The sequence below is a fragment of the Camponotus floridanus genome, unplaced genomic scaffold, assembly GCF_003227725.1.
Source record: "Camponotus floridanus strain SB8 unplaced genomic scaffold, Cflo_v7.5 scaffold67, whole genome shotgun sequence".
In the NCBI taxonomy this organism is placed as follows: Eukaryota; Metazoa; Arthropoda; class Insecta; order Hymenoptera; family Formicidae; genus Camponotus; species Camponotus floridanus.
This window is the reverse complement of record NW_020229835.1, coordinates 140,171-154,557: the sequence shown is the minus strand read 5'-3', so window position 1 is coordinate 154,557 and position 14,387 is coordinate 140,171. Positions and strand designations below refer to the sequence as shown.

At 44.0% G+C, this 14,387-nt stretch overlaps 1 protein-coding gene across 3 annotated transcripts in view; it reads right to left on the bottom strand.

Moving 5' to 3' along the window:
* Window positions 1-14,100, bottom strand: part of LOC105248542 (GATA-binding factor C) — a 96,418-nt gene extending 82,318 nt beyond the window's left edge. For 2 of the 3 annotated variants that reach the window (XM_011253389.3, XM_025413460.1), the window contains exons 1-2: window positions 13,586-14,100; window positions 5,236-5,674 (exon numbers count right to left, since the gene is read on the bottom strand). In XM_011253389.3, the coding sequence (XP_011251691.2) occupies window positions 5,236-5,413 (178 nt within the window). In that variant the 5' untranslated portion in view covers window positions 5,414-5,674; window positions 13,586-14,100. Of the gene's footprint in view, window positions 1-5,235; window positions 5,675-7,287; window positions 7,395-13,585 lie in introns of those variants that run through there. The other variant, XM_025413459.1, reaches the window with a different exon arrangement.
* Window positions 14,101-14,387: the final 287 nt, after the last annotated feature.

Sequence of the window (14,387 nt, the reverse complement as noted above, 5' to 3'; positions counted from 1 at the left end):
CGGCCATTTGCCTTCGACGTCCCGTTTCGGGTCTCTTTGAGCTCAAGCGAGCTCAAGAGAGGCGCGAGATCCAGATGTGCGCGTTGATATCGTTAAATGGAGAGCTGGAATTTCCAGGCGAAAAGAGAGGCGCCTCTCCCCAGCTGACGTTACGAAATTTTCGTTATTCTTACGTTTGCCAAGAATTACGAGCTTTTTTTCAGCCGCGAGGAGGACTGCGGCCGTCAAACGAAACCAGGAAGGATTCCCTCGAAAGGTGTATTTTATCGCGAGCGATTCTCGGCGTTGATGGACGCGCGTTATCGCGCTTCCTCCAAGTGTAGCGTTGTTAATTGTTGTCGTAAATAAGGAGAAAATCACGAGGAAACGCACAGCAAGAGGAAGGCTCGCCTGCGTGGTCGTAATTTTCTCTCTTTCTCTTTCTCAAACGGCAGCCTGCTCGACTCAGACCCAATTAACGTGGTTAATAAGAAACGATATGCGCGTAAAATATCGTCTTGGTTGAGACATACATTCGCGCAAACACGTGGCCAGCCTCGTTAACGCATGCAAACGAACGTATTATTGTTATCGTACTCCATTTTTCCCTCCAAAGGGAGACTCGTAACGAGGTCCAGTTTCTCTCGCTCGAAGAATCCCATACAGCACAAAATATTGCGGCAATATTCCAATGTTATTGCTATGTTGCAGCAATATTGCAGCAATATTCCAATATTATTGCAATGTTATTGCAATGTTGCAGCAACATCGCGGCAATATTCCAATGTTACTGCAATGTTGCAGCAATATTGCGGCAATGTTTGCAATGTTACAGCAATATTGCAGCAATTATTTCAATGTTATTAAAATGTTACTGCAATGTTATTGCAATGTTGCAGCAATATCGCGGCAATATTCCAATGTTATTCCAATATTGCAGCAATGTTGCAATGTTACAACAATATTAATAATATTGCTGCAACATTGTGTGCTGTATGGGATACTTTGATTCTGAGTTAACGATTCTCGCGCGAATGGCTTTCGACAGGAGACTTCGAGGCCCGATCGAGAGTATCCCACGGGTTTCGAGGGATCGTTCCTCCTCTCACCCCCTCCCCCTTCCCTACCCTCTGTTGCAGCGGGAGCTCGGTCCTTATAATATAATCCCGGTACGAAATTCCCGCAGAAAATAACGTCTCATTTCACATCGAGCGCCCCCAGCAGCTTTCGCGTAATAACATGTAATTTCTCCGCGCACCCCCCTCGCGCGATCCCTCCCCTTCACGATCACGTAAGACGCCGGAGTGGAAAAGCAAATGACCCGAGAGAATGTAAGCGCAAATTCATTTCGCGAAATTTCATTCCCAACTGCATTACAGAGGAGAATTCGACGCTCAAATCGGGATCCGCGAGAAGATCCTGAGGGGGAGAAATCAATCGTCATTCTTCCAACATTTTTCAACAACGAGATTAATCAGTCAGAGATCGATACTTAAAAAGAGTTATACGTTAAATAAGGGAAGGCAAAGGAAATGGACGCGAGAAGCGGAGGAACTGCTGCGGCGAGAGGAGATTCCGGGGCGGGAGGGGAGGGTGGAAGGGGGACGCCGGCGACGAGGAGGAAGATTGATCGCGGTGAAGCTGCATCTGCCACAGTGAACTAGACTGGGAAAGAACGAGGGGGAGAGAGAGAGAGAGAGAGAGAAGGCAAGAGGACGATGAAAAGGGGGAAAAGAGAGAAAGAGAGACAGAGAGAGAGAGAGAGATGCGGTGATAGAGAAACGATGGGAGAGAGGCCCTTCGGGAGAGGCTCCGCCTTCGGCTGGCGTCTGCATTTGCGCAAGATGGCGTCGCTCGGTCGGTCGGTCGGTGTCTACGTCGCGGTTGCACACACGTTTTGCACACACCGGTGCAACGACGCGTTAGTCGTGCCACTTTGGCCCCGACAACACGCTACCTTCGGCTCCGTACGTACGTCATCGCGCGACACGACGAGGGTACGAGGGACCAGGAGCGCGGACGAAGAGAGAGAAAGAGAGAGAGAGAGAGAGAGAGAGAGAGAGAGACAGAGGCAGAGGGGGCAGGGGAAGGGAAGAGATCTAACTTATAAAAGCAGCGCCTCCCGCGTGGCCCCGCAATTACGTATGCACCTCTCTCAGACCCCGCGGGCTTCGCGGTTGGCTGCGCTTCCTTCCTGTCTGTGCCGCAACCACTGTGTGTATTATGCATCCCGCTCCTCCGTCCGTCTATCTTGTTTATTTTTTTTTTTTTTTCTTCAACATTGCTGTCCCGTTTCTCTTCCTCCTTCCTTCTCTCCCTGTCTCTTTTTCCGCCTCTATCGTTCTATAATTAAATCGTCGGAGAGAAGTATCGCGGCTCGCGAATATCAAAATCTGACCTAGTCCTACTGGTGATCCCAGCGTGCCAAACGACTCGGGGCAACCCGCTTTCTCCTCGCATGTATACGGATGCTTACACGGTACCCCGATGTCCAGAGAGGGATTTACATTTCTTTATGCAAATCTAATTATGCGCGCGCCATTGTTTCCGAATTAAATTGTCGCCACGCTCGTCAGTTGAGTAATTAGGGAAACAACCTTGGGGACAACCGCTCGAGCTGTCAACACACTTTTCCGCCCCGCTCTCGGCTGTCAAAACTCGAAACGAGACCAGAGACTCGCCGACGATCGTCAGAAGGTTGTGTTCCAAGTAAAAAGTGCCCATCTCTCTCTCTCCTTCTCGAGGAAGAATCGAGCGAGCCGCGCTTTTTCCGCGTCGCGTCTCCCCGAGTGGACTTGATTCCGATTAGGGGCGTCGTTTTTTCAGGGCCACGAGCTAACAGAGGCCCGAGTATGATCCGCGCGCGTCGGCACGAATCAGGGATATCGCCTTCCACGGCCTCGAAGATCTGGCCCGGCTGTATCGTGTTTCCTCCTCGGCTCCGCGCGCGCACTTTTTAGCCCCTGCCTCTCTCCCCCCTCGTCCCCCTCGCCTCCTCCAGCTCCCGTTGCTCCCCCCACCCCTCCGTCGGCACCGAGCTCCAAGTCTTGAAGAAGCGCGAAACCTCGACGTCCACCTTCTCTCTCTCTCTTTCTCTGCGTTTCTTCTTCTTTCTTTCTGCTCCTCTTTTCTTCGCGTTCTCTATTCTATCCGTACTACGCTTTTTCATGCTTGGCCAACGGCGAGGAACCGAAGGAGCGCTATCGAGATTACACACATCTAGAGGGTACATGTACCACATCGGCTTAGGACGCTCCTCTCTTTTCCTCTCCCTGGGATGCCGTGAATTATTCGAAAATGTAAAATTCGAGGAGCGATTTGCTCGCGATTTCATTTTATATGTGTTTTACACTCGGCGTCGTTAACGTCTTCTCGCCTGAAGAGCGTTTCCGGAGTCAATAATAGCTAGACGCGTTTATTATTTTTGCATCATTACTGTTGATTCAAGAAATATTTACATAATTAATATGTCCATGTATGTGTATATAAATATATACATATATATATATATATATATATATTTTACACATATACGAACATAAACATATTAATTATGTAAATAATTGCTGTGCCAACATCATCGATGCATAAGTAATTAAATACGATACTATTAATAGATCTGCAAGTGGCATCATTAATAATGCCAAGTGTACATCGAATGATAATATTTTATTACCTTCAACAAATTCTTTTTGGCAGAATATTTAAAATAAAAATAAAAATAAAAATATTAGAGAGAGAAAATAAAAATAGAAATATTATCGAAATATTTAAAGGAAAAATAAAAATAAAAATATTATGGAAATATTTAAAGGAAAAATAAAAATAAAAATATTATGGAAATATGTGAAGGAAAAATTGAGATAAAAATATTATGGAAATATTTAAAGCAAACAAAAATAAAAATATTATCGAAATATTTAAAGCATTTTCGCTTATTATCTTTTATTTTACTCCCAAGAATCCTACTTTGTCAAACTATTATCGCAGGAATAACGAGTATACATTTGCTTTTTCTCATTTATCGATTTGCTGAGATAAGATCTCTCTCGAAACATCCTTTTGCAACTTGCTCTCGCCGAAGCTTACTTTGTCCATTCTCCCCTTTTCCACGCTATTTATTTTCCTTTTTATTCCCGACGGCCATACGTCAAACGTCGTTCGCGTACGCTTATCCCCCGGAACGTGACTTCTTTTTTACGCGCCGACCAATCAAACGTTTCCCGCGCGTGTCCTTTATCCGTCGAGGCTCGACTGGCCATATTCTTTGCTTCTCGCTGTCATTCGCGCAAAAGGGCGGCGGCGGGAGTTGCTCGAAATGGAAAGTCATTTGTCAGGCAAGGGAACGCGTGACAGGAGGCAGCACGTGGCTAACGACACGCACTTGCGTGCTCCAGAACACGCAGAGCGCTTCGAGTGCATTCGGGGTGAATTGGCCAAGAAGGCTCTCTCGCCCCTTCCCTTCCTCTAGAGCCTCTCCCAGTGGTACAATGTTTCGTTGCTATCAACCGCGGTAGAAATTTAATTATCAAGACGGGGCATCTCTCTCCTCCTCTCGAGTCGCGCGCGGGGGGGGGGAGGATGAGCAAAATGGCGATGCATCAGGGGAGACATTCGATGGCGCTGATAGCCTCGGAGACGCCTCGTTAATTAAATATAGAAATTCTAATTAATGAGGAGTGCTCCGTCCACCTCTCCTTCTCGCTCTGGAAAGGTGACTGTTCGACGGTCGTTGAACCGCGTCGTCGAACACGCGAGAGAAAACGCGATGATGGGCGGAACGGGTGTTCTTGTTGCACGGGCAGTTTGAGATTTAGTCAAGTCGTCTCGTCCCTCGCAAAGTAGTCAAGATGTATCCCGACGTCTCCCATTGATTTTTCCCTCCATCGATATCAATATCTGCGACATTTCCAAGAAGGGCAAGAATCCTCCGACAGGCTCCATAATCGAGAGCTTCTTGGAGATCCCGCGCGTCGGAATCACCGAGGCGGACTCGGATCGACAAGCTTATAATAAATTAGCCCCGAGATTATACGTATTATCTTCGTCGTTGGAAAAAAATAAAGAGAGCGCCCGCTTCTTTGGATCCCGACTTATTCAGAGGAAACGTCTGGTAGCGCTCGGTCGTTGAACCGTCGCGAAAGCAGAAGGGCAAACGCGAAAAGAGAGAGAGAGAGGGAGAAACCGCCGAGGGTGGTTCAAGAAAATAAAAAAAGAAAAAAGAAACAAGAGATGAAAGAAGACATGTGTACTTACTGTGGGCGTAGTGGGCCGTGGGGTGATGCGCCGTTGGTCCGGCGTGGGGGTAGTAACCCCTGTAGTCGCCGGGGTTGCCGACCACCCCGGCCACCCCGGCGCCCCCCGAAGGCGGCTCCAGCGACGACCTGGGCGGCTCGTACCATCTAGCGGTGCTCGACTCGCTGCTCATGTCCATAGTGCGATCCAACGCGAGGTCCCGATGCCTCTCGTCGAAGACGGACGCGAGCAGGTGAGAAGGAGGAGGGGGTGGAGAGCGGGATGAGAGAGAGAGAGAGAGAGAGAAAGAGAGAGAAGAGAACGGGAGGCAGGAAGATTAGGAACGCTGCCAGAAGCGCCTCTCTGCCTTTTCCGTCGTCCTCGCGACGCCCAGCGGGATCATAGGTAATCCTGGTCTGATTTGCTGATCACCAAAGGAATCTTCTTGCCGGTCTCCGCCCTGCAAAAAAAGGTCCAACAGGGTTAGTTAGAAGAATCTTTCCCAATCGCTTTGTTTCTTCGATAATAATAATCTGAGGCGACCGGGGAAGTTTGAAGAGAGTCTATCTTTAAGAAATCTCTGCGAATGCAACATTTATTTGAGGAATCTAACGAGGGGTGTTTGATCGAGGGGTGCTTGATCGGTCGATTTAGACTCATCGAGAGACGCGATGTTGTTATGTTATGTTATATGCGGATGGAAAGTTAAATGAGAAAGTTAACTGGTGCGTTTTAGACGAACGCGATAACTCCTCGGCCGTGATTTTATGAATAATTTCGCGATTTACATGGCATTAAAGCGCGTTTTAATCGCGAGAAAAGGAGAAGAGCGCGGATACGTCGATCGAGCTACTCTAATAAATCGACAACGGCGACTTGCACAATCCAAAGGAATCTTCACGTGTGTCAATTAATGATGCAAAAACGCAACAGTTGTCGACTCCATCTCGAGACGTCGGCTTCAGATCGTCGCGCACTCAACAACTTTAATCTATTCGACTCTCTTCGCGCGTTGCTTTAATTAATAATGTGCTAAAAATGCGAGCAATCATTTTCTCGTTGCTCCAAAAAATAGGCTGCATAATATCTCGTTTCGGGATATTTCAAACTCGCGTTAATTAAACTAAAAAATAGAAAAGAAGCTTATTCCAACATCTCATGCAGCTGAAAAGTAATTAGAAAAAATAAACTCTTTTTCTAACGTGCTTCTATCTCGCTTTAATTTATGTTTCCTCGATATTCAGGATATCTCGTTGCTCCAAAAAATAGACTGCATAATATATCGTTTCGAGATATTTTAAACTCGCGTTAATTAAACTAAAAAATAGAAAAGAAACTTATTGCAACATCTCATGCAGCTGAAAAGTAATTAGAAAAAATAAACTCTTTTTCTAACGTGCTTCTATCTCGCTTTAATTTATGTTTCCTCGATATTCAGGATATCTCGTTGCTCCAAAAAATAGACTGCATAATATATCGTTTCGAGATGTTTTTAACTCGCGTTAATTAAACTAAAAAATAGAAAAGAAGCTTATTCCGGCATCTCATGCAGCTGAAAAGTAATCAGAAAAAAAGAATTCTTTTTCTAACGTGCTTCTATCTCGCTTTAATTTACGTTTCCTCGATATTCAGGATATCTCGTTGCTCCAAAAAATAGACTGCATAATATATCGTTTCGAGATGTTTTTAACTCGCGTTAATTAAACTAAAAAATAGAAAAGAAATTTATTGCAATATCTCAGCTGAAAAATAATCAGAAAAAAACAAACTCTTTTCTAACGTGTTTCCATCTCGCTTTATTTACGTTTCCTCGATATTCAGGATATCTGACGTGAAACTGAGATCCTCTTAAATTCAATTTACACCAGGAATATAATCAAGCGTATTGTATCATTCTGATTCGACGAGCAAGAGCATCGAGATACATCTCTGATATCAAACCCGACGCGTCAAATCTTTAGATCCATTTCCATGAACGGCTTTTCCGATCAAAGCGCTCCGGCGCTTTCGGGAAAAGAACCGAGATTCGATAAAAATCGGAGGAGAGAGCACACAAAAATGCAGCAGACTTACCGCAATGGAAGACTTAACGCGCGACGAATCGAAATCCGATAATCAACGAGATCTACGGTCCTAATTAGGTCCTGATCAGCGCTTCAATGCGAACATACTGAGTATCGCTCGATCGACGATCAAGTGCTCGAAATGATTTATCAATCGGCTTGTGTGGGCGATCAAGGTCATCGATGACGTAACCGGGGACAGGTCGGTCCAATCCCCGGATGGAGGGGGCGCGAGAGGAAAGAGGGACGACGCCAAGAAAGAGAGAAACGAGTCTTATCTCGAGGGGCACCGAATTTTCGGAAATGTCGAATACGTCGCACTAGCTGTCTCCTCCTCTTCCCGGGGTAGGGGGAGGGGGAAGAAATACAGTTTATCGATAACTTCGCGATTATCGCGAGAATTAAAGCTCGCTGGATGGAAAATTATTTTTCTCGAAGAACCGGTTTCCGGGGCCGGTTAACGAGTCGTCGCATTTTCAATGCAAGTGTCGCAAAAATAATATATCGATAAATCTTGCAAATAGCGCAAAAATCCCAACACGCCTTTAACACCGGGGGGGAGGAGGGGGCGGAGGAGGGGGGATTTTTCACGCGCAGGTATTACGTGCACTTTTTCCTCTATTCTTCCCTCTTTCTCTTCCTCGTTTCGCGCTAACGCAAAAAAAATTAGTCGAGCCAGAGCAAATAAAGCACTCGAAAACAATGCGCGATAAGATACACACGAAAAAGCGTATGTATCGATAAGATTGATACCGCCACGGAATGTGACACGCATATCCGATTAATTTTGATTGCCCAGCCATCGAGATTTTCCTGTCGTTATTAATAATGTATTATACGATACAACTTCTTACGCAAATATATTACATTTACTTTATCTCAGAGAGAGAGAGAGAAAGAGAGAGAGAAGATATCTGTCACGATTAATTATAACGTGTAAATTTAATATCGACAATCTCTCCTACGACGTGAATTCGTGGCTTGGAGCATTCGAATATTCGGGCATTTCTTACAAAGTGTGCAATTTAATCGGCAGAATCAATATTAATAATTAAGCCCGTTAAATGGTTCATTAATTGAGCCCATCGAAGGATATCGACGTAGCAGATTGTCGCCCAACTTGGGCGGTTATCGTCGAAAACATCGAAATCGATCGATCATAGATATAACTAAATTTGGACAGATCAATCAAACCGTATCGCTCGACACGATCGCAAGACGAGCTCGCGATTACTTTTCACGGGGGAGATATCTCACGATCGGAATAATATTTTTTTTTTCGGCGATATAAATCACGCGAGCCGCACATACATTCACTTTATCGCGGTCGTTCCGATCATTAATACACTCGAAATATTTACTACCGCGAAGATATATATTCCCGCTGTTTTTTTTTTTATATTCTCTACTCGTTTTTTTCGAAAAAAAAAAAAAAAAAATAAAATAAAATAAAATAAATCGGAAAAAGAGGAAAATATCTCGCGATGACTTCGTTTTCCGGCCATTTGTCGCCTTTCTTTTATTTTCCGCGACAAATAAAAATTTCCCAATAAAAGAGACACGCACGCCTGGTTTCCCCTCCCCTCCTCGAGATAATCGAAATCAGACTTTTGACCGATATGCACTTTCGACGGATCACTCGGACAGATCGTGCAAGCCCGATAATCTCGTCGATCTGATAACGATCGCGATAACGATTAACCCTGGGCTAGATAAGCGGCCAATCGAATTAAAAAATAAATCGTAGACTTTACCCGAGAACGAAATATTACGATGTTCGACGTCCACGAGAGAGAGAGAGAGAGAGAAGGACGACCTAAATAGAGTAAAAACTCTGGGAATTTTCTATGCGCAAACCGCGCGATAAGTGTGCTCCCTAGATCCACTTATCGTCCACATATCGTATATTATGTGCGACCATGACGAGAACAGGTTCGAGAAAATTGGAACGCGTCCGTTGAACCGCCAAAGAAATAACGACCGAGCATGTATTATTCATATACACATGTGTATATGTGCTTCATATTTGTTTAGCGCGATAAAGATGATCTCACCGTACTTTGACATAACGAGTTTTCGCTGGACTTTCCTCGTGATATCGCAATCTACGCGATGATAATTATAAATATCGCGCGAGGGGCAAAAATAATCGCGCGTTTTCCTCTTCCGAGTCAACAGCTGTGATTTGACGTTTGCGTCGACGTTTCTTTTTTCGGAGCACGGATTCAAGTTATCGAAACTACACTGAGAAAAATCGTTTGATTGTATCAACAAGGCGTGTATGATTGAAGGCATTTCGGTTATCAAACAAGAATTTCTAGTTATCGTGATACGACTCGATTTTTTATAACTAGAACGTTTGATAGATTTTACTATAAGGATTTGGTTAGTATTTTCTGGTTGGAGCTATCAAATTTCTTGTTACATTAATTTCCTTGCTTGCTTCTTAACTTAACTCGTATTCAATATTTGCCATGAAATGTATATAAAGAAGTAGTATTAACATTAAATCCAAAGTATATTTTTTTTCTCTTACGAGCAGTAGTGCCAGAAAGAGGACGCTAGCTCTCTGATTGTGTGTGTTTGAGCTGCATCCTCTTCTCGCATCACTGTTTATCAGTTTAATTTCCAACAAACTGAATTTAAAATAATTTATTCAATAATCTGGATTGAATTTATCCAATAATCTTGTTGGAATTTAGAATATTAAACAGACTTTTGAGATTAGATGGAACAAATTTTAGACGACTTGGTGCTGCGAGTTTAGTATTATTAACCAGAAAATTTGGTAAATTTAACAGGAAGAAATTAATCAGATTCATCTGGTAATTCCTAGAAGAATTCTGGTCCATTTTCCAACGGATACATACTAGTTGAATTTACCAGAATTCTAATTAATGCAACCAGATTTTTTTCTCAGTGTACGACCTCGAGCCAATTGTACTAGGGCTGCCGCGTCGAATCTTATCTCTGGATCCCGCGTTACATCACTGTGTCCACTCTTCTCGACGAAACTCCATCGGCGCGCGTTTCCCGATCACGTATCGTGATCGGCTAATCTTATCGAAATTCGTTAATCTCCTCCAAAGCGCCCGGCGACGTCGAACCTACACAAGGGGAAATTAACGGATGACAATAATTGGAATTTTATTTCAGCCCACATATCGTTCCAACAGGAGGATAGTGTCTATCTTCAAATCTTGATCGCGGCGCGTTCCAATGTCCTAGGATTGGAACAACTAGTTGAACCAGATCGGATCTGGCCTTGCGACTTGAAAGTACAAGGGCGATTCCACATTTGAATACGTCGAGAACATTTTATTGGCTTTCACGTCATTTCAGTCTCGCAAAGAGTTCAATTGAATAAAAATGATCCTTGTCCTCGGATTGAAATCATTCGTCAAGAATGCATCCTATCTCGAGACAATCAGAAACATAAACAGTCAGTTTTCGATAAACATTAATTCGATAACAATTGGAAAAACTTTCCAAAAACATGACGATTCAACAGCCACGTGTCCTCGACACTTGACTCGCGCTGACGTTTCCAAGGGTCCGGTCGGATTCACCGCAAAACACGGTCTCTAATAGGGATAAACGTAGCGATAGAAACCCAAAACGAGCGAACGAAGGGGTGAAGAGGGGGGGTCATCGTGGTACGAACTGTCACGAGAAACGTCATCGCCTCGACGGGAGTTCGAAAAGAGCGAATGTCGGGACCGACGGCTCGAGAGTGAAACAACCGAGAGGCTCGATTAGAACGATCCTTTAAAATTGAAGAAAAATAGAAGATGAGAAAAGGAACAATGTTTTTCGAAAATCGGGACGCTCGAGATTAAAGTTGGATTTTTAAAATTTTTCTTCTGCTTTCGATTCAATATCTCCTTTAATACTTTAAGATCAGATTGCATTAACATTATCTTGAATGTATAATATTATATAAATATGTCTTTTTATCTTTATTCTTCTTTGTTAATAAATAAAAATATAAAGTAATTCAATATAATTAATTGAAATTAATTGAAATAAATATTTAAAGCTAAGATAATTAAACATTGATGCAATTAGTCGAAGCACCCTTTTTCACTAAATCGTTTAATCTACAATTTTATCGAGAATTCCTGACAATAAATGAAAAAACATTTGTTTACTGGCCACTTAAGGAGCTCGAATCCTACGCGAATTAAACTTCTCGAGAGAGAGAGAGAGAGAAATCCTCTAAAATTTATAAACAGGACAAGAATGAAAATGGAAAGAAAATTTCAACTCGAGAGGATCGGAAGGAATTCACATCATATCACGTCTCTTTGCCCTCGGTGACAGCAAGGACGAAATATTGACACGCGTATAGATGAATATATTAGACAGCACGAACGTAAAACGGTTATCGCCAGCTGAGGATTGATATTTTATTATCCTCGAATCGGTGGAACGCGTTACACCTGCCGAGCCTTCTGCGTGTCTGCTTTTTTCTCGTATTTTTTTCCAACATTTCTCGAGAAACTTGATATAACATTGACTCTGCCCGAGGCGAGTAATTCGAGATGTACATGTTGTTACGTTAAAATGCGGTTGCAATTGCAAACAACGGGCGCTAAAATATTTTACGAACAACAGGAATTGTTTTTTATTAGAAATTGAATCTAGCTGTCAGAAAAAAACTAGACAATCTTTATGTTCCGCCGTCGTGTTTATACGCGATTAATTTATAGATTTTTTACAAAAAGACTTCGAAAGCCTTTACAAAAAATTCTTACAGGCAAATAAAAAGGCTTTGTGTTGATGAACCGAATGTCAAGGCAAATTTCAATCATAAATAATGTCGAAAATGAATCAAGCTTCTCGTCATGTCATAAATATATATATCGGATAAAAAGAGATGCACATACTCGAATAATAAAGTACACATGGATATTACAATAAACGGTGTAATCATCCAGCAAACACCAATTAATAATTATATAATTGTTAGTTATAATTTCCCACTCAACAATATAATTAATATTTAATATATAACAGTTATATAACATGTAACATTTATATTGTCGAGTAAATTGTAACTGGTGGGCAAAATTTCAGGAATGGATTCCTCATGCTTAGAGGAGAAGAAAAAGTTAATTAACATAGGTCCGAAAATGATTAGTTTTGAAGTTATTAAGATTTTTGTAATTCAAAATTTTAATAACTCAAAAATCACTAATCATTTCAACAAATTGAAATCAGAAGTAACGAAAGGAAACTCCTATGTGTGACGTAGCAATTTTAGGGACGAGGATAAAATTCCGGACTCAAGATTTATTAGGTTATCTCGACTTACTCTTGGCTTCGAAATTTGTCCCTTCCTCAAAATCGAACTTTAAAGTTAACTTTGGAGCCTCGAGTCTTCAAAATTGTCGAAGCAAGTGATCGCGACAGGAGGCAACTTCGATCGAAGACGACGCGAGAGTGCGAATTTTCGAAATTAAGAATCGAGGAGGAGGAAGGGAAAGCTGGGTCACGGGGCGAATTTAACAATACTTCTCGAGCGTTAAATGTCGCGTTGCCTTAGTCCTGCATGCCTATTTTAGCCCTCGCTCTTGACAAGGTGAAAAAGGATCTTCAGCCTCAATTCTCGCATTATTTTAGGCCGTTGACCAGGTTTTACCTGGCCCGTCCAAATTCCTCAACATACTATCCGGTTACATATTTTTCGCCAAACGCACTCTGGATTCGGCGCCAATTCGTCGGCTCGATCGTCTCAACGTGAGACAAAAAGGGGACTAAAGCGTCCGTGAAATATTAAGGTCGAAAGGGACGAACGACAAAGTAGCGAAAGAACTGGGCGCGACCCGATCAGCTCCAATATCGAACGTACCTTCGGCAGACTGGAAAATATCGATCACGTGTTTCAACCGATATTACGCGATTCGTGGACTCTTATTTTGGCTAGGACAAGATGTGACTTGTTGTTGTCATCGAAGAACGAATAAACACGAGGATGAATAACGAGAATGCCATGATTAGTAATCATTACTACTAAATATCGATGGAAACAGGATATGTTAATTACGATCTTGATTTTGATAGTGAAAACCCATTTAAGGAATTTGATAAGATTTTCTTTTCGTGATACTTCGCTCAATTAACGAGCAAGTTTTCAAGATAAGAATGCTCTTTGACACTCGCAGAGATCTCCAGACGCGAGATAAATCCGATTTCGGAGTCGAAAGCTACGGGAAAGGGTAGGACGCGGGTACCGGTTCCCGCGCCCTCTGCCGCACAATTATAAAGAGACCGATGAAACGAACGTCAATTCTGTCAGCTCTTACCTTATCTTACCGGCGGCAATCCCGACGGGCGAGATAATGTGGCGACTAGTTTGCGGGCTATGCCGGATGCGACGGAGGAGGGTACATATACATATACGTGTACATATATATATGTATATTATCACTAAGTTAGCACCAACACACTGCACCGTACATCACACACACAGCACATCGTAGCGTTCGTGGAGCTTTGGCGGGCGATTTGACTCGCGACAGTCGGTTTCCTCCTCTCCTCCCCTCTCGCGCTTCCGACGAACGAGAACGTCTGCTCACTTTGCGAAGTGCAACTTTGCGCGCGAACTCGTTGCATCCGTCGCTCGGGTCCCCATCAAGACAGATCCAGTCCGTTCTCACGTCAGAGTCTCCACCGAGCCGCACCCGACAACAGGAGACGCGGCGTCTTCTCGCTTTCCCCGTCCCCTCTGTCGCTCCCTTACGCTCCGGCTCTTCTTTTTTTTTCGAAAAACTCACGCACGCACGCGCGCGAACCCGAGTCAATGCGACTGTCGTGGCACCCGGCGCGAAACTAAGCCCATGAAAACACCGCGCCGCACGAGCCCCCACGTTCCCGCGCGCTCGGCCGTTTCCGCCGCCGCTCGGCCGCGCCCGCCGCCGCTCGGCCGGTAATGGCGACGCCCCCTCGCGGCGGCCCAGCCTACCAGCGGGCGGAACTGTCTCCTCTCCCTACCACCGTCGCCAGCGGCGCGCGAGGAGCGCGCTCGCTTCCCCCGCACCCCCTGCCGCCCCGACCCATGGCTGGTGCGTGTACCGTTGCCCGCGGCCGAATCGTTCTTCCGTCGAC